The 20,686-nt window shown below is 37.6% G+C and overlaps 1 protein-coding gene across 4 annotated transcripts in view; it reads right to left on the bottom strand.

The window, feature by feature from the left end:
• LOC127798726 (protein translocase subunit SECA2, chloroplastic) overlaps positions 1 to 14,259 on the bottom strand; it is a 57,428-nt gene extending 43,169 nt beyond the window's left edge. For 3 of the 4 annotated variants that reach the window (XM_052332286.1, XM_052332287.1, XM_052332288.1), the window contains exons 1-16: positions 14,031 to 14,259; positions 13,811 to 13,945; positions 13,650 to 13,719; positions 13,491 to 13,555; positions 13,289 to 13,409; positions 12,211 to 12,302; positions 11,501 to 11,566; positions 11,273 to 11,337; positions 11,067 to 11,154; positions 10,866 to 10,931; positions 10,606 to 10,721; positions 10,176 to 10,266; positions 4,470 to 4,553; positions 4,290 to 4,382; positions 3,999 to 4,094; positions 3,813 to 3,898 (exon numbers count right to left, since the gene is read on the bottom strand). In XM_052332286.1, the coding sequence (XP_052188246.1) occupies positions 3,813 to 3,898; positions 3,999 to 4,094; positions 4,290 to 4,382; positions 4,470 to 4,553; positions 10,176 to 10,266; positions 10,606 to 10,721; positions 10,866 to 10,931; positions 11,067 to 11,154; positions 11,273 to 11,337; positions 11,501 to 11,566; positions 12,211 to 12,302; positions 13,289 to 13,409; positions 13,491 to 13,555; positions 13,650 to 13,719; positions 13,811 to 13,945; positions 14,031 to 14,210 (1,514 nt within the window). In that variant the 5' untranslated portion in view covers positions 14,211 to 14,259. Of the gene's footprint in view, positions 1 to 3,812; positions 3,899 to 3,998; positions 4,095 to 4,289; positions 4,383 to 4,469; positions 4,554 to 10,175; positions 10,267 to 10,605; positions 10,722 to 10,865; positions 10,932 to 11,066; positions 11,155 to 11,272; positions 11,338 to 11,500; positions 11,567 to 12,210; positions 12,303 to 13,146; positions 13,206 to 13,288; positions 13,410 to 13,490; positions 13,556 to 13,649; positions 13,720 to 13,810; positions 13,946 to 14,030 lie in introns of those variants that run through there. The other variant, XM_052332289.1, reaches the window with a different exon arrangement.
• Positions 14,260 to 20,686: the final 6,427 nt, after the last annotated feature.

Here is a 20,686-nt window from a genome sequence, read left to right as displayed (position 1 = left end):
TTGCTGTCGACTAAACTTATTGCTTTGTGGACTAAGCTTATTGTTTTGTCGACTATCAGATTGCTTATTTTTGAATCTGTCAACTAATGGTTCTCATCTATCAACTATGTTTCAAATTCGTGTTGTACATGTGTCGACTAACCATTTTGTCTATCGCCAGTTTGTTTCTCTGAAACATTTAACGGCTAGTTTCTGGCACATTAAATGCTAGCCCAACTACCATCAACGGCTCGATTTTTGTCTCCAAGCACCATCATCTATAAATAGGTGGTTGAATGATCATTTAAGGCTACTGAGAACATTTATTATTTTCAACTATCGAGCATTCAAGTTTACATCGAGCTTTAAATTTCATTATCTCTGTGTTATCATCTTTGTGAGGCTTTGTATCTAAACTGTTCTATTCATTTTGAGCCTTTTATTTTTTAGTAGAGAGAACTTGTAACTAAGAGTATTCACTCTTAGATTCTCTTATTCTTTTTCTTGTATTTACCTAGCGTAAGCTAGAGGGCCCATTTGAAGTGGGAGGCTTGTAATCTTCCTAGTTGCGAACTAAAGGACCTACTCGGCTTGAGTAGGGGGTTTGTAGTGGATTGATTTCAAAATCTTTAGTGGGAAGCTAAGATAGTGGACTAGGCTTGGAAAGCCGAACCACTATAAATCATTGTCTCTTGTGGTTGTTTGTGATTTTCGTATTTTCCTTAAGCATTACCCATTGATTATCATTTTCATTTCTTTAAGCATCATTATAGATCAAGATTTTATCAAGTAAAATCAATTTTTTTTAATTAACCCAATTCAACCCCCCCCCCCCCCCCCTTCTTGGGTTTTGGTATCATTGCTATATATTTATATTAGAGTTCCTATTTATGATGAGTATTATGATGAGATGGGTGAAGGAATTGACTTGCTTCTTGTGGAAGGTGAGAGCTTGGTGGTAAGGCATGTGATCACAACACCTAAGGTTGAGGAGGCATGGTATATGCTGCACTAGAGTTACTTGTGGAGGAAAAGTGTGTAATGTTATTGTTGATAATGGCAGCAGTGAGAACATAATTGCCAAAGAAGCAGTGGAAAAACTGAAGTTGCAAACAGAGAAGCATCCCCGTCCTTACCAGGTTGCTTGGGTTCGAAAAAGGAGTGAAGTACCTATTACTTCAAGGTGCTCGGTGCAGTTCAGAATTGGCAATGACTACAAAGATGAAGTTTGGTGTGACAATGGATGTCTGTCACATTCTATTGGGAAGGTGTCAGCTCCCTCAGGATCTGACTGGCAATTCTTGATTAGTAGAAGGATCAAGAGAGAAATAGAGAGAAACAAGGGAGAAATCAAAATTTTCAGTGTATTTTCATATATCCTCCATGGGATGTGATCAGTTGTATTTATAGCTGATCCTAACCTCCCCCCATGTGCGGGTAACTGCTTACATGTGCTGGGAATGTACAAGCTGCCAATGCAGCAACAAACTTAGTACAACCCCTTACAGCATACTTTGCTAATATACTACTTTTCCCTTTTATTACATTCTAATTACAATATCTTCCCCCTTACTTTGCTAGTACAAGACAGAAGGCCGTGGCTATATGATCAGAATATGAAGGATCTTAACACACCTGCATACACTTTCCAAAATGATGGAAAGACATTCAAACTACATCCTTTAAAGGAGGAACCGGCTAGTCAAAAACCTAGTGATAGTAGGGTTAATTGTTTTCTCAAGGCTAGAAGATTTGAAAGGGAGAGCAAAGAGTGTATTGGTTGACAGAATTGCTGAGAGCGAAAGAGAAGAAGAATCTCCACTACCACCCGAAATCAAGAAGTGTTGAGTATCGTGAAGCATTAAGACAAAACGTTGTCATTTTTTTGAACCGGGGATGGAAGGAGAGGTGGCAACCACACACTGGCTGCTCCAAAACGCTGTCGTTTTGGAGCTGGTGTGCTTGGATAGCCAAAATGGCAACCTCCCTTGTCGTTTCGATTTGTGGCATGTTTGATTCTCCCATAGCATTTTGTCGTTTTGCCTGCTGCTATGGATGCCGTTGATCTAATCTCCAATGCCCATCTCCATCATTGCTTTGCCTCACACCCTACCTATTTATATATCTCTATTTCTCGAGATTTGTGCAAGAAGTCAGGTTGTTTTAGGGTTTCCTCTCATTTTTCTGCACATGTTCTTCATTTTCTCTGATTCCTTAGGTATGCCTTCTGATCTGTTAGTGATCTTTGGGTATTTTTGTTAGAGGACTAGTGAGTGTATAATGAGGGTGAAAGTTTGTACAGTGAGGGTGTAAACATTTTTCCGACTAGTGCAGTAAGCTATTCTCATCGGTGCTCAACGTGGATGTAGCCCTATTTTTTAGGATGAACCATGGTAAAATCTTATTGTGTTTTTTTCGTTTTGTTTACTGTTTTTGTGTATGCTTATATGTGTGCTTCCAACCTTCGAATATTTATTTCAGATTCATTTGGTTCTAAGTGTTAGAGGTGGCTGAGCCTATTGCTTGTCCCAACAAGAAGCTTTTGGCTGGTTTTCAAGAGCTTGTTAGTGAAGAGCTGGCTAAAGGGTGTTCCCCAAGGGAATTGATGCAGGAGCAGTAAAAAAAATTATTACCAGGGTTATTTTTGTAATTTTGCATATTTTATTATTTTCTCTGCTTTCTGGTCATGTTATTTTTATTTGGGTTCAGACTATGTTGTTATGGTTTTTAGAGTCTTATCTTAGAGCCCATGTTTTCTTTATGGGCCTAGGAATAGTAGAAGGCGTCTAGCCCAACAAAATTAGGAAATTAAACCCTAATCCTTGTGGGTTAAGTTAGGACGACTGTTTGAACAGTTGTAGTGTTTTTCCCTAGGGTTAATTTTTGGCAATTTTACTATCAGAAGAATTGTCTTCCTTGTTCCTGGATGCTTAACCTAAAACCAGTCATTTTAGGTTGTGTTTCAAATCTATTTTACCTTTCTTCTCTCAGGATTCTCTCTCTGCAACTTGGTAAATTTTATTCTAGATTCCTTGTTCTACAGCAATAAGCCAAATACAACTGAGATGGGGTAAGCAAACATGGTGCAGGCAAAGAGCAAGTGAATCCTGATACCAATTCCTTGCAAATTTTTCTAAGTTTATGCAAGTTAGAATCATTTTCAGACAAATGGGTGAGTATTAATTAAAATTCCTAACCTACTCTAGTGTCATGTTAAAATAATAAGGATTAGGAGGACAGAAGACACAAAGATATGCAAGGTTCTGTTATAAAGTCTATATCAGCAGGAAAAATATTATAGTATCATTTCATTTAGCTGAACTCAATTAGATACAGAGATAGAGATAAAGCAAATAGATAAAACTATGAACTTAATCAAAAATGGAGATAGAGATGAGGGAATAAATATAGAAATACAGAGATAGAAACCAGACTATCTTTTACACTTAAATCTATCATTTATAGATAGTGGGCCAAAACAAACTATATTACTGATGAGTTAAGCTAAACAAAATTAGTGATATTATCTTCTCATGGATATAGGCTTTATAGCTGAATCACGTATTTTTTGCATCTCCTTCCCTCTGTACCTTATTACTTTACTAGAGACAACTCAGGTCCTATTCTCATCAAGTTACCTTATTAAGAAGAAAAAGGAGAATTTTATAAATGAGTCCAAACTGAGAATTTGTATTACATTCCCAAAATGCGCACAATTCCAACCCTTCTTTTACTCTGGAATCTAAGGACATGGGTATCTGGCAGCTGGTCAAACTAATCACAACATGATGGGAAAGGGAATCACATTGAAATGCAAATTGACATCAATTTACCTTGTGGAACCCACTAAAACCGGACGACCTTGTCTAAACATGCTCTCAACTTCTTCTCGAACATGTTGCCATTTACCACGTGCAGTCTAAGAGAGGTAGTCCAAAGAACATCAGGTTAAAAGAAGAATTTATACCATAGGATGGTAGATTAGTAATTGGAATGAACGTCAAATATTGTCCTTTTACCGCAAAAGCTAAAATAGGTAAATCCTTGCGAATGTTTGGCAGATTTGTTGGCACTTCAATAACTGGCATCTGAAACATTTTCAAGAACTCTTTCTCCTGCAACAATGAGAGGGGGAAAATTTTGCAAGAGAAGTCCAATAAAAATCATGACTTAAGAGGTTGAAGTAATATTCCCCCTATAACAATCAAATGAGCAAAATTTGAAAATAAATTGCATAGAAATAATAACAAAGCAAAAATGGTCACTTGAGTGACTAATCACAATCTCACAATTCAAAGAGGAATTCATACTTCAGTTTTTGCAGTCCCAGTCATCCCTGACAGCTTTGGATAGAGCTTAAACAGTGATTGATATGTGATTTGTGCTACGACAACAGAATCAGCCTAGCAAATATACAGACAAATACATAAGTTTTGGATGTAATTATGCTGAACAAACATCATGAAACAACATGAAATATCATACAAGACCTCAATTTTGAGACCTTCTTTAGCCTCTACAGCCTGATGAATCCCCTCAGACCATCTCCTTTTCTCTTCTACTCTCCCTGTCAACTGCAAAAAAGATATGCATATTTTAATTTTGGCTAGACAGGCCTGGAACCACCATGTCATTGGAAATGAGAAATCTAGAAAGTTAAATGGGGCTACAAAAGTTGGTCACGTCAACTTGTCCAAGCTTGTAACAGTTGTTAGTCAAAGTAAATAGTAGATTTGCTAACACATAATAAAGGGATGAATTGCATAGAAGTGTCTTTAGGTAAGGTTAAAGGAACCAGCAACGGGACTAGATCTATTTTCCAGGAGTGTTTTGGGTACTCAAAAGTCATTAAGACTGGAGTGGTCCTACTAAAGATAAGACTGGAGTGGGCCTACTAAAGATAACAACAATATCGTATCTATCCTTAATCCGACCATGTGGCGACTACATAAATTCTGACATCCAAATCATTTCTATCTATGGTCTTGTCTTCTGCAAGACCCATATAATAACACCAAAGAGCCTCCCACTGAGCTTTTCTTAGTCTTCTTTTACTGCTTTTGCTGAATACTTGTACCATTCCATCCACTCTCCTCACAAGAACCTCTACTTGTCTTCTTACATGACCAAACCATCCTGGCGGTATTAACGAAAATATTCAGAAAACACAATTAAGATTGTTTAGACATGAGAGAAGAAGACCAATAGAAAAACTTGTGAAGCAAGTGGATGAAATGGAGGAAGTTTATAGCAAATGAGGGAGAGGAAAACCAAAAAAAACTAAGAAACCCATAGACATACATACAATATAATGGCCTTACATTACATGACCATGGATAGAGATAAATGGAGGTCTAGAATTCATGTAGCCATTCCCAACTAGTGGGACTAAATTAAAGCTTGTAAGTATTGTTGTTGTTAAGAGGTCATTTCACATAGCTTCCAATTTTCTATTTTTATTTTTCAGTCATAGTTTTCATTTTCAGTGCTCAGTTTCTATTTTTTGTTAACAAAAAATAAAAACTGAACATGATGTTTAATGCATATTTTATTTATTTTATTTGGTCATTAAATATATGTGATGATTCAATTGATATTGATAAAAATGCCCTCAATGTAAAAGAAATAATTTTTTATCCTTTTCTTTTTCATGCTTCTCTTCACGGCTGCCAACAAAACCAGGGTCTAGGTTTGCAAAGAACCCAATCAAACCCAGGTTTGGGTTCACCGCCAACCCAACAAACCCTTATCTAGGTTCATGAAGAACCCCACGAAAACCCAAACAGGATCTAGATTCTTCACAAACCCAATTTGAAAAGGTATCCCTAGTGCACAAGGTTGCCCCCCCCCCCCCCCCAAACCCCCACCACACAAAAAAAAAAAAAAAACAAAACAAAACTGAGAGGGTAGGGAGAAGGTCATATTTTGGGTCACTATCGAGGTCTAGGTGGGCCAAAGGGAGAGCTAGGAGAGAAGGAAAAATGAAGAATGAAAGAGCTGAATAAAAATCAAAGAAGAGTCAACCAGAGGAAAGGTAGAGCAGAAAATAACATGAAATGGAATAGAGAAAAAAAAAAAGAAGGAAACACCATTTTAATCATTCTCTCCAAAATTTTTAAATTTCTTTAAAGCAAAAATAAGCAAGTTAACACTATTTTCTCTTTTCGTTCCAAAATTAAAATGATAACTGAAAACTGAAAAATGGAAAACCAACCAAACACATCCTAACCAAGTAGTTATTTACCATACTTTATGGAACTGCATGCAAGCATTGTACCAAAAGGTGACATGCACATTTGTGTTCTTCATTTAAGGGATGAATGTAATAACCATGATAACCTACAACATCCTAACACAAGAAGAATATAACTGAAGAAACTGGAACTTCTTGTTCCTCTTTTTCACTCCTTCAATCCGAGAGAACAGATTACAATATATACATAAACATCCACTAAGATTTCCTAAAAAATCTCCTAGTTTTTAGCTTCTAGATATTAGGATGAGGACTCCTAAATTTTAGGACTAGATTATATACTAGATTAATTCATAAGATAAACAAAATACATGAACAGATAAATAAGAAGATAACTCCAAAGATGATAAACTCTTCTTCCAGATAAGATGATAAGATTCAGCAGCCCATTCTTCATTCACGGCACTAGTAGTTAGAAAGCATGTAGGGCATTGTGATGCATAGCTGGAATTCTACAATAACCAATATCGTGTCAGCTCCTATATGGAAACTAAAAAAACATTCAAGGAGATTTCAATGTTTGACGGGTTGACCGTTGCCAATGGGCCCAACACGACTGAACAAGAAGATTCCATGAAAGATACTGATATCCAAGGGTGAAAATGTCCAAGTAATGGTTACTTTAAAATGTACCAGCTGTTTTTGAAACCTAATAACCAAAATATTAATTATTATTATTTAGATTTCAAATTTTTCCACATCATGTATAATTGTATCTATTTAGTCTCAATCATAATTAAATCTTCCAAATTGTTATTATTCCCAAATAGTGCTATCTGTCATTGGTAGGGAGTAATCATATTTAGTAATAAATAGGTTGAATTTCATCTAGTTTTAACGATGGCAAGAAATCTTCTATTTGGATGCCCAACATACTATGATTTTAAATTCCCTCTCCCTACCACCAGGTATGAGGGAAAGAACACCCCTTAGTTTGTTCAACGACACTAAGGCCATCTTCTTGGATGTGCTTAATGAGTTCATCCATTAGAGCAAATAGATGAGGATTCAACTCTGATCCTTGACATAATCCAGTTGCAACTAAAACAGTCCCAGCATTTCCTCCACAAAAACTGATAAAAATATAATTTCAGAACCCAATGTTGAAAATTGCATTCCTTTGTAAAGTTGTTGATGTTATTTGATAGAAAAATTGTTTTATCAAAATATTGCACTTAAGTTCGAATAAAAGTTCTGACCCTAACATGATGAATTTGGAAGCTCAGGAAAAGTTTAACCATTGATGACTCCAATTCTCAACAGTTAAAAGTCTAAAGAAAATTCTTGGCAACGGTAGTGGTGACACCAGCTGTTAGGGAAAAGTTTTGCCATGAGACAGTGATGTGATTGATCATTGAAAAAGTTTTACCACTATGGTGATGATGTATGACCCCAACTGGATATATTTAACAAAAAGACCACAAGCACCACCACTAATGAGACACTAAGTGTGATGTGGATTCATCTGGTCTACCTTTGCCAGGACAAGAAAATAATTAGCACTATATTGATACTGAAATTATATTTGTTGACTCAGATGTTGCATTATTCTTACACTGGAATTGTTGACATATGAAATTTTTATGATATTGCTTCTTACACCATTATATGTGAGAAATTAATGTTAAGAAAACTTGTGATCAAATCTGCATGCATTGAGAAACTACAAGAAATTAAAGTTATTTTTTGCAATTGTATTACTGAAAAGTCCTTAAATTCTAGTTATGGATTAATTACTGCAAGGCTTACCATTCACCAAGTTATAAGATCACTACTCAAACTTTTAACATCAGGCGAGCAGGAGAACCATTAGACTGAACTCTGGTGCTGTGAGACCAAGATGTTATGAGCTCATAGGATTTAAACTTCTGTTTTTTTCTTTGTTCGTTTAAATGAAATAAATCTGGATTTTATTATTTATTTGGATTTTTAAGGGTATACTTTGTTAGATGGGGGTTGATTTAAAAGCAGTTTGCAGGATATATTTTTATACATAAATCATGATGAACTTAAGAGTAGTTTTATGATAATAATTTATCTTATTGACAGAATTAGTCTTTCATAGTCCTTGAGCTAAGGCTTGAGGCTCATAGCCAATCTCGTCCTAAGTAGGGTGTGATAGAAAAAGTATGAATAAGGCATCTATGAGCACCTATGGATATCCAAATGTAACAGTTCCCACAGCCTTGAAAATATCCAAATGGATAATAACCCACATAAAGAAAATCCCTCTCTCCATTTATGCATGTAAACCAAGATTCTCTTTACTGATGCCAAGCACCTTAGTCATGAACAAACCTTGATGGGTAGATACCCATAGGACAAACTCATCTTCTTCCAACTGCATCATGGTTCATCACACAGATTTCTTGGTTCAAATTGACATTGACCCTTGATTCACAATCATCAGAGAGAAAAGTAGGGATGGCTAACCTGTGCCTCAACCGTTGCTTTCGTAATTCTGAGCACTCTCCATCTCAGCTTGCCTACCAGATCCAAAATGTTGTTAGGACCCAATTGCATTCTATGCGAATTCTGGCGAACATTGAAAGGTTTGGCTTTCGTCCATTTTAGGTGCCTCCCGCCTTCTTGCTTGATTTAGCGCATTTCTTTTTGGCTTTTAATTATGTTGTGTTATCAGATTCTACTCATCCAGTTGTTTGTGAGTCTATTTGGTTTACAGGTCCTCTGGCTGTATAATTCTTTGGGGTATATTCTCCCCTCTCTTACCCCCTCTTGCCCCTATCAACCTAGGAGTTAGATTTGTCCCTCTCTTCTTCCCCCTCCCCTCCCCCTTTTTCTACCTTGCTTCTCTATTCCCTCTTCATCGTGTTATGCGGCTTTTTGGCAGCTCCGCCCAACCAGTTTTCCTTCCTCCACTGAAACGACCAGCCAAGTATCGTGGAATTTGACAGTTTGCTCATGCTTCAAATTTCATTGTGGAACGGGGTTGTTTTCGGTGGTTGAAGTTCTTGGAATTGATGATTTTCCCCTTCCCCAAGGCAACTTTGGGGTCCTTTGGTGGTATATGGCTGGCCAGTTTCCTTCCTCCACTGAAGCGTCCGACCTAGTATTGTGGAATTTGACAGTTTGTTCCTGCATCATATTTCTTCGCAAAATGGGGGTTGTTTTGATGATGGGTGGTTCTAGCTTCACTTGTTCCTCACTGGGCTTCTCTATTGTATTCTCTGTCTTTTCCCATTATGGGAACGTTGTAGCTATATTCAATGTTTCAATATGTTAAGCTTCACGTTAGTTTCTGCCTTGGCTGTTTGAGGCCTACTTTGATGCAGCTTATTATTTCTTGTTCTTATCTAGTTTGTTGTCATTTTGTTTCTTGTTCTAAGCGGGGTATGCCCCTGCTTTTTCTGTAGACGCTATTGTGTTTTTTTCTGTTATATGAATTTTTTTTATTTACAAAAAAAAAAAAAAAAATTAGCGTGTTGGTAAGTAGGATGGAGCAAATCATTCTACATGTTCGTTAGTGGAAGAATTGTAGCAGTTCAATATGGTAGGACAAGAAGCTTTGCCTTTGTGGGTTGAAGTTTGCAATTTCCACAACTCAAGGACACCGTCTTGACATTAAAGGTGCATATTACTTTTAACATCATGTGTGTTTTGGTGTTTCTTTCAGTTACTCCCTTCTTAATCCAACTCTAGAGATGTAAAGTATGATATCAACCAATATGCTTTCATGATACTTTAAATCAATGCTCTTCTTAATTGGCTATTGGCTATAGGTGTTGATAAGCATTTCTTTGTAACTTTCATGATCGATGAAGCTAACTTCTTTTATGAATAAAGCATGCTATTCCTAGAATATCTTCCCATTATTGGGAATGTAATTCTTATCCGATATTGTAGAATAGAAAATTCAATAAAAGATAAAGGTACGAATGCAAAACAGCATAGTAACCCACAAAAAAAAAAAAGCTTATAATACCTCATTGATTATAAGAGCCTTCCCATTTCTAACAATATATTGGACATCCCGCCGATAGAACTCTTTAGCCTTCAAAGCATTCATAACGAATCTGTGACCATACAGTACAAAATACAAATTTGAAAGTTAACTAAAAAAGAAAGAAAGAAAAGAAAGGAAAAAATTAAGTTTCATAAACAACATTTTAGATAACAGTGCCAATTCAATGCCCAAACAAATTTAGCAAGCATGTGGCAATGTATTTAAGCCTAATTATGGTTGGTCAAATGAACTGGAACAACAGTTTGAAATTTCCCAAGAGTAAGACCATGGAAAGTAGGGCATAAAGGAAAAGATATTTGGAAAAGAATTTAGCAAAAACATTAACCAGCTTCATCACTTTCAAAGCAAGGCTAGGTTTTCTATGTGACAAGGAAAAAAAAGGTGTCACCTAGCCCATGGGTCATTTTCATCCCATAAGTCCTTTGTTTCAAGTGCCATCTCAGCCAGTGCAATTCCTTCTTCAGTCAATTCCACTGAATTGTCCTTCAGCTCCACATTATAATGCTATCAACATAATCAAAAATTTTAAAACTAATTATTATAACTAAATCGGAGAGGTCATAATAAAACAATTGTAAAATAAATTGCACAAAAGTGCAAACAAACTTATGGTTAAACTGAAAAGACAAAGGCAAAAAATGCACTTACAAAGCCCCGTACAAGCAGTTCAGCAACTTTTGCAGCAACTGGATATCGTGCGGCATCTTTGCTTGCCTGTGTAAAAAACCACAATAGACCCAAAAACAAAGGATCATTTCCAAATCGTTTCCTTCCATACTGTTTACTACAACTACCATTGGAATACCCATGTGATGAAACTTTAGAACATTAAAATAAATTGCAGATTACCTCACCACTTATCAATAGAGGATTTCTCCCCTCATCAATAAGGACTGAATCAACTTCATCAACTATTGCAAAGTTAAATGGTTTTGGCCTGTTGTTTCAGATTGCACCACTAGTAATTCACATAAACCACTGACAAATAAACTCTCAGAAAGTTTGTAGTTGTCTAATAACACAGCCAAGATAAACTCCTCAGGTTGAAAATTTACCATCGCATCACAAGTTGTTCACTACTTCCAGCAAGGTTATCTCGGAGGTAATCAAAACCAAGCTCCTGAGACAATCAATGTAGCAGAAAGAAACATGGGTAGAGATACAATATTGATGTGTGACCAAAATTGGCCACACAATACAGTGTCAACAAGGCAGGCAATGATCATAAAATCCAATTCAAATAATAACACAACAAACCAGAAGGAAGATACAATATGACTTACTGAGTTATTGGTGTAAGTAATATCACATCTGTAGTTAGATCTCCTCTCTTCAGCTGTCATTCCCCTCTATATGTTCAAGTGACCAAACTTTAAAACTATGATTAACAACACCAACAACAATAATAATAACTGCAGTATTAGATACTATCTGATGGGTCTTATCTGCTTTGCAGATGCTTTGTGGAGATCAGTACTTCCTCTACCAAATATTACATCATTAATTGGAAACATCTAATCAGTGGCCGTCAATAAGTTGACCAAGATTGAATTGCAATTTGAATTAAGTCTTATTACAAGGACAGTAGATACCTTGATTCCAAAATCTACTCTTTATCCCATCAAACTCCATTCTAAAAGGATCTTATCCAATTACTATTCCAGATTAAAATTGCTTTTTTTTCCAAACAGTACATAATATAATATTCAATTGTAACAGACCTTACTTTCAAGTTTCAATAGTCGGCTCAGAATTTATCAGAGCCAAGGTCTACATATTTTATCGAATCTCAACATAGTTATATGTCATGAGATCCATCAAATTTAGATTTAAATATCAAATGGTATATGCATTATATACTACTATGGGTTCCCTAAGATCTATTGCAAATCCATTCATTTATATCCCTATTCCGGTCCAGCTAAAGCACCTCAAGCGGAAAGGGGGAAAGATTGTAATTAACAACTTTTATTTGTTAGAAACAGGAAATTACTTGGATAAGACCCACAGAAAGGCCGAGGAAACGATGAACACGACCCATCCACTCTGCATCTCGTTCAGCTAGGTAATCATTGACAGTAACCACTTCAAAAAAAAAAAAAACAAATTGAGAAAAATCAGCAGCACTTCTGAATTAAACTAAGTATAGCATAATTTGTCAGGTAAAACCTCAAATTAATAACACCACTGGTTACAAAAAAATTTACATGAACAACAGCAAAAATCACAGGCTTAATTTTTCGGTAAGTAACAATCACAAGCTTAATCCCACTAGGTGGATTGGCTACAAGAATTCTAGATCTCCAGCCATAGCCACAAGCTTAACAAAAACTTTGCATGAAAATGGGGAAAATTCATTTGTGCAAAAGCTTAAAAGTCAATGCAGAATGTGACAGCAACACAAAAGCATAAAGAGGAGAAACAAAAGAAGAACAACTCACTGCACTTCTAAAGGACCAACTTCAACAACATAATTACTTGGAGCTCCATATTATCAATTCCATTATTTGCTTGGGAGAATACCAAACAGTGCATCAATATATATACAATACATATATGTCTCTGTGAATACTGGTAAGGCTTGACTTAAAAACATTTAATTGCACTGAGCTAAAGTCACTAAGCTTCACACAAGAAAGGCCCCAAGCATGTGGCAGTTCACACTTAAGTGTGCTTTTTTTTTAACACTGGTAAGGCTTGACTAAAAAACATTTTTCCTGTGCCACTACTTGGAATGTTAGTGTACCATCAGAAACAGCCTTCCAAAGTAAGGGGCAGCAAAGGAATGCCTAAAATATAAACTCACTCTACATCTCTATGCACTATCCTCATTTACTGAATTTTAGCTTCAAACAATTAAATTCCACCGCGGATTTCCCTAAGGACTATAAATGTCATTCCAGAATATATATGAGCTGCAAGGCCGAACCTGCAAAGAGTAAACACTTCCATTCAGACACTCAATCAGCATGCAAAAGTTCTCTGGCACTATTCAGTGTCACACTTCCGAAGTTAGTTCTCTGGCACTATTCATGATCAGTAGCCACTAACAGCCATCTTTCAATACTTACCATGAACACCCTCGCCAGTAAGGGCATTAAGATACGCAGCTAACGTTGAAACCAGTGTTTTTCCTTCACCTGTCTTCATCTCAGCGATTGAACCATCGTGAAGCACTGCTCCACCAACGATCTGTACTTCAATTTGACATGATATTCAGACACAGAAAACTTTTTAGTTAGCAGTGAGACTAGTCAGAGAGAAACAAGGGACCTGCACGTCAAAGTGCCGCATTCCCAGCTTCCTCCTCGCAGCTTCACGAACAACAGCAAATGCCTCTAACATCATTACCAAAAACTAATAAGTTTCAAAAATTTGAATAAAAGAATTGAACTTTTTTCCAAAAACAAGTAAAGGAATAGTTCTTGAAACCAGCTTGAATGTCCGCAAGTGTCTGCCCTTGTCTTAGCCGGTCTCGGAACTCCGTTGTTTTTGCAGTCAGCTAGAAAACCAAAACCAACAAAAAATAAATAAATGTATATGACCAACAAACAAAGCCCACCGAAACTACCAACAAATTCAAACCCAGAAACCTGTGCATCAGATAGTCCCTGAATCTGCGGCTCGAGGGCGTTAACAGAATTAACTAGCCGGTGATAGTCCCGAACGACCCAATAGTTTAAGCTGGTAAAATCGCTCCAAGTCTTGGAGAGGTGACCCAAATTCTCCTGTAACAAGCACGTACCACAACCAGATGATCAGAGAATCAGTTAAGCATTTCGACAAACACCTGGTGGCAGCGAAGTAAGGTACCTTGAGAGAAGAAATGATAGGTGCGGGACATCGACGCCTCGAGGAAGACAGCGAACGAGGTAAAGAAGAGAAGGGTATGGTGCAGAGGAAAGCTGTACGAGAAGGGCAGTGTTGCCTTCGGATAACGAAGAAAGAGGCGTTGCAATTCAGAAAAGCAGCAGAGGAAGAAGCTAACGCCATTATGTTACCCTTCTTTGGCCTTCGGTGCTGAAAACAGTTCGGCCTACTGCTTATTAATATAATGGTTTGTTTGGACGCTATTTGAATAAGACTCATGCTATTTACGGGTGAGACTTTGACAGGTAGGTATATAAGGGGATATGTCGCGATAAATTATGATATTTTGATGTTAAAATATTATAATATATCGCGATTTTTGTTTACTCTCTTCTCTCTTTCTCCCTTCTCTCTCCCCTTCTATCGTCGTTGCAACCGACCACCCGATGCCACCCCTCTCACTACCGTTCTTCCCCTCAATCGCCTTGCCTTCTCTCGCTACTGCAATCTCGTCACCTCATCAATGCCGCTCGCCTCCTCACCGCTGCATCCTCCAATAATCAACTTGCCTTTCACTGCTACATCGAAACCCCGATGCAGCAATGAGGCGACGACAAGAGACAAGTCGATTGCTGAGGATGCAACAACGAGGTGACAAGGTTGCAATGGTGAGGCGGCGAGGTTGCAATGATAAGAGTAGGCGAGGCGATGGCGAGGTTGTAAGCAAGGTAGCTGAGGTGAAAAACAGCAGGGAAAAGGTCGATGGCGGATGGTCGGTTGCAGCGGCGAGGATGCGGCGATGATGACGAAAGGAATGGGAGAGATATGAGAGGTTACTGGAGGGGGAAGGAGCAAAATGGTCATTAAGAGATCAGAGAAAAGGATAAAATAGTCCTTCAAGTTACATGTAAACTCACATGTAAAAACCCTAAATGTACAAATGGCATTATTCTTAAAATGTTATTGTCTAACCCAATAGCCATTCAAATAGGGGTAAAAATTCAGAAAGCAAGGGTCCCCGTATTTGCTTAGACGGATGTGGGTAAAGAACTTAGTTTAAAATCAAAATCAAAATTAAAAATAAAATAAAAAACAAAATCAAATTCAAAGTCAAGATCAAAAACAAAATCATAGATTAAGGATTGGATCATGGAACATAAGAACATTAACAAGCAAAGCTATGGAAGTGGTAGATGTGATGATTAGGAGAAAAAATAATATTATGTGCCTTCAAGAGACGAGATAGGTAGGGGAAAAAAATAAAAATTTTATCAGAAACTGGATATAAAATATGGTACACAGGAAATAATCGAGCGAAAAATGGAGTGAGAATTATTATGGATAAAAGCTTAGTAGATGAGGTGGTAGATGTAAAGAAAATAGGGGAATAGGATTATTATGGTGAAGGTTAGTCTAGGAAGAATGACTATGAATATCTTTAGTAGATATGCACCACAAGCGGAGTTAGATGAGGAGATAAAAGCAAAATTCTGGGAGGACTTAAAGGGACTCATACAAATGATATCAAGAGGAGAGAAAGTGATTATAGGAGGTGACTTAAATGGGCACGTGGGTAGAGACGAAAACGACTATAGAAAGGTACATAAAGGGTATAGATTCGGGGAAATTGATAATGTGGATAAATCTATTCTAGATTTTGCTATGACATATGCGCTCATCATAACCAATACTAGGTTAAAAAATGAGACGGATACTTAATCACATATAAAAATGTTATATCAAACACCCAAATAGATTACTTTCTCACAAGACAAAATGATCGATTATGTTGTAGGGATTGTAAGGTGATACCGGGAGAGTGTTTGACTATTTAACATAGACTTCTAGTACTTAACGTCTAAGTAAAAAATTGGAAGAGAAAAAATGACATAAAACAAAATCCAAGAATCGGTGGGATTTTGTAATAATCTAAAATTTTAGAGATAAATAATAATTATTAATTTTGACATTTTAGATTAATTAGTGATTTATGTAATATTTGTAACTTGGAGAAATTTAAAGAAAAATATTAAATTTATTGTATTCTCGAATGGAAAAGTAATTGAAAACTTGGGGGAATTTTTAGAACTTAGATTACTATTAAGTGTTTAAAATAAATAAAATATTATAAATATTAATATGTTTATATAAATAATAAAATAATAGATTAATAAGCCAAGCGAAGCAAATGTATTTGAGAAATTTAGAGGCTCCACGTACATATATATATATATGTATAATATGGTGTATAAATATATATATATTATATTATATTTAAAAAATTAATATTTTATTATAATATCGTAGGAAATGGCGAGAAATAAGGGATGGAGAAGAAGGCGCGACTTCAGCAGCGGAAAGGAAGGAAAAGAGAAGGAAATTGGGAAAAAATTGAAGGAAATGATGGAGATTTTGGGATATTTAGCATTTAAAGTGACAAGGTAAGTGAGTAAAATTAGAATAAATGTTATATGTTTAAGTTATAGAATTTATACAGCTAGATTATATTGATTATGCGGTTAAATTTAATTAATTTGATCCGTTAACTTGTTGTTTTATATAGAACATATTACTTCGCATCGGGAGCATAAGAGAGGCCGAAATCAACCGTTTTCAGGCAAGCTCATAACTCTCTCCTCGTGTTATTTATTTTCGTGAAAGTCTTCGAAATTTCTTGTATTTTAAACCTTCCATCACCGTGACTCGTTCCACGCATTAATAACGTTAATCCGCGTGGCAATCATTTCATAACTTGTTTCGTTAATAATGAGTCTATTAGTGATTAAATAGGTTAAGTAAACGATGTTTTGGTGTCGTTCATTCTATCTGTCACAGAGCTTCGTATCGCTCCGCTTCCCTTGGGAATGATGCCGAACTCGTTGGGGATAGATTCTTAGAAAATGAATGTGATCAAGACCGTGGGATTATGTTAATAGTTTGTTATGAATGTGAAAATGGTTTCCTGTGTTTGAGAAGAGAAGAGAACATGAATGACATAATGGTGTCTATGTTGTTATGGATAAAGTGAGAGAAATGTTGAGCTTAAGAGATTGAGTTTAATGTTGTTTATGTGTGTCTTAAGGGTATGAGGTACAAAGCCACTGACTGTCGACCGTAAGTCATGGCAGTTGATGGTTGGATGTATGAGCGTCAGTTATCGATTGTTACGATAAGTGCTAGACGGGCCAGAAGAGCTGGTACTGCCAGATTCCCGTCTTGGCTTGTGCATATCATGATGTGTGTGCTACATAGGGCTTGAGTTGCATTCACTGTTGGGACATACTTTGTGTGTGACGGGATGTGTAAGTATCTGCATGACCCTGTTGGTCTAGAGCTAACCTGGGTTCTTTAAGTGAACCAGTGCATTTAGAGGCATATCGCATGTGTGAATTCCTATGTAGGCATAGCATGGCCTGATGCTTGGTTTATGGGGGCCTTGTCATCACGTTTATGCTACAAAAGCCGTTGCATTTCTTATTTGTTGCACTGCATGGTGAGAATATGCGGTTTTAAATGTTGAGTATGGGTGGTAGATGTGGCCACGGTAAGACTGAGGGTTAGAGTCTCACGGCAACAACAAGACCAGGGGTTAGAGTCCCACGGCAACGGCAAGATAAGATGATAGTGACAGGAAAATGGGCGTGTAAGGGGAAATGGAATGGTAGCCTATAAACGGCTTCCAACAGGTATGTATGTGGGACTTGGGTGCCAATGTGTGTTTAATGTGGGCCTCAATGACCGTTTATGTGAAGTTTATTATATGTTTATGCATATAAAAATAAGGCAGGTATTGGGCATGGCATGGCATGACGTTGCATTGGCATGAATTGCATGGGATGTTATGGGAAGAGTCTTGTTTGTACCTGTAAGCACCCCCGCCCGGATATCCCAACCACCCGATCTATCCGAACGAAGATGCTTACATAAGGGAAGATAATTAAACACAAGACAAAAATACCCCGGCATGCATACATAAGGAAAACAACAGCAGAAGCAAAATGATGAACATGCACGCACACAAGTACTCGGCTAGAACAGTGGTCACAGAGTATATAAAAATATATACAGACACTTGTGCCAGCAAATAGGAGATACAAGGAATAACCTGGCACAGTCAAAAATAAGAAACAAAAACCCTATCAAAATATCAGAGATAACGGGGGCAAGCAATCTGTACACCCTACCACACGACTGGCTGCTAGGTGGCGCGATCCTCGCCCTCAACTTTCGCTTTACCCATACCTGGAATGATGGAAAGCAAGGTGAGTCGCAAGACTCAGCAAGTTTATAGGAAAATGAAGGTTGTAACGTGAATAGAAGAGGAGCTCACCCCAAACATAGTCCCACACATACACACATGCCATGAGACACTACAACACAACAGCATAGCATAAAGAAAACACATACCAGTCCTTGGGGCCCACACAAGACACCTAGCACCCAAGTCTCATACCAACCTGCCGCTACCCTGAAAGGCAACATAAATCTCCAACAAACCTGCGCGCGCTGTCCCGGGTCGTTACTCCCGTCACCCGTATGTCCATGTCGGTACTCCCTACACCCGAGCTATAGGCTCCCTCAGAACGGTCATCCCGTCCGAGAACTAATAACTACCAGTAACCATGCAATGCACATAAAAATGCAATGGCGTAGTGAGCATCAACGTGATACACTGGTGCCCATACATCCAGGCATCAGGCCATGCTCCGCCCATATAGTAAACCACACGCGATGCATATGCCCGTGCTGGATGCATCATAACCAAGCTGGAATGTTCGTGACCAAGCATAACCAGATCATGAAAATCCCAACATACAGCCCGTACCCATGTGCACACCAAAACATGCAACAAGAATAAAATGATACCAGTCATGCTATAATCACGTAACGGCAGAGCTAGTCAACAGTGCTTGGCACCGGTCAATGGTCAGTGAATAGGAGAGACCAACCAACGGCCTAAGATAGATCGTACAATAGTCAATCCGTCACCGAACAGCCGATCCTTGCCCCCACTGCCTAACCGTTCTAGCCTATGAACAACCAAAATCCATAATAATACCTAAGAACCTATCCCTGAGTGAGTACGACATCATTCCCACAGGCATGGGGATGGCACAAACCCCCGTAGGCAGCCAACAAATAAAATCCACGAGGCCAATTTAATAAATTAAATTTTATAGTAAACCGTTCAAAAATTCCATAATCGATTAACGGCCGATACGAACGAAAGGAGGTCAAATAAATTGACAACGAAATGAACGTTGTAAAGGGTATAAAGAACTTGCCTTTACGAAGATATCCTTAGGCTTGATTTGACCCAACGTGGTAAAAATTATACAAACTGCAACACCCCAATAATTCGCCAAAATTAACAAAATTGGACTCTAAACGAAATTCCGACCGTACAGAATATTTATTACTAGCTTCTCTACATACCTGGCAAATTAAATATTCGATTAAACTGGATTTAATCTGAATTTTTCCACCCAAAATCTCCCAATTTCTTGTTCGCGGGCGCACTGACTTTTCCTAATTTATTTGCTGCTTCTGATGTGAAAGAAACGCCCAAAATCGAGCTTAAATAGGAGCAAAACAAGTGGAGGAGGAGGAGCCACATGGTAGCGTGCGGGCCAGCCGCTGGGAGGCCATCGCCTCAACCGAAACGACATTGTTTCAGATGCCTATTGCTGATTAAAAATCAGCAAAATTCCTTGCCTCGCGCGCGCACCCCGCGTCTCGAACCTTGCGTCCGCCCTCATCTCTGTACGCCCGCGTGCCACCCGTGCTAGCCCAACCTTCATACATATAGCTCACACATTTATATATAAAGGGACCCTTGGTCCCTCTTTCCGGAAACGCACCAGCCCTCTCCTACTTTCATTATTTACACACACAACCCCCTTAATTATTTACACTAACGCCCGGAACTTATAAAAATTCTACAATTTAATTTATTTCAATTTTTTCTTATTCCCGAAATATTCTAAAATAATTAATTTATTACCTTAATTTCTTATTTTCATAAAATCACATAATCTATTATTATTTATAACAACAAATTATTTTAATATTCCTTTTTAATTTAGATTAACACAATAACTCAATAATTAAATTAATTTGCTATTTACGGGTCGCTACAAATCCTTTAACCTTTCTTTCATGAGCTTGTTGAGTCTTGTGACTCACATTGCTTTCCATAATTCCAGGTAAGAGTATCCCGACATCGCTGGTGCGTACGGTAGAGCTGTGTCCAAATCGTCGAGTCAGGATAGCAAGTGTAGAGCTCTCCCGAACCTAGGTCCTGGGTGTCGTTGTGTATTGTTTTAAAATTGTGAGATAGATATATGTTAAGTAGGCCCAGGTGGTGAATGATTATGTAAAAACCGTTATGTAATGTTATGTGATGAAAAAAAAAAAATGGTTTCTAAAAGAGTTGTGTGAGAGGTTTAGTTTATGTGATTGTTCGATATCATTTAAATAATGACCCTCTCACGGATGCTCTATCCGCAGTAGGGGCTCCGAGAGGTGGGCCGTTACAGATTTAAAAGAGGAGAAATAACTAATCTTCAAAGAAAAATTAAGGGGTAGAAGGGAATAGAATGGAGAATAACAGACAAACCAAATGTGGAGAGAAATGGCTAGTGCCATAAGAAGCACGA

Source organism: Diospyros lotus, chromosome 4 (genome assembly GCF_014633365.1).
Source record: "Diospyros lotus cultivar Yz01 chromosome 4, ASM1463336v1, whole genome shotgun sequence".
Classification (NCBI taxonomy): domain Eukaryota; kingdom Viridiplantae; phylum Streptophyta; class Magnoliopsida; order Ericales; family Ebenaceae; genus Diospyros; species Diospyros lotus.
The sequence above is the reverse complement of the archived record's forward strand: the minus strand, read 5'-3'. Positions and strand labels throughout refer to the sequence as shown.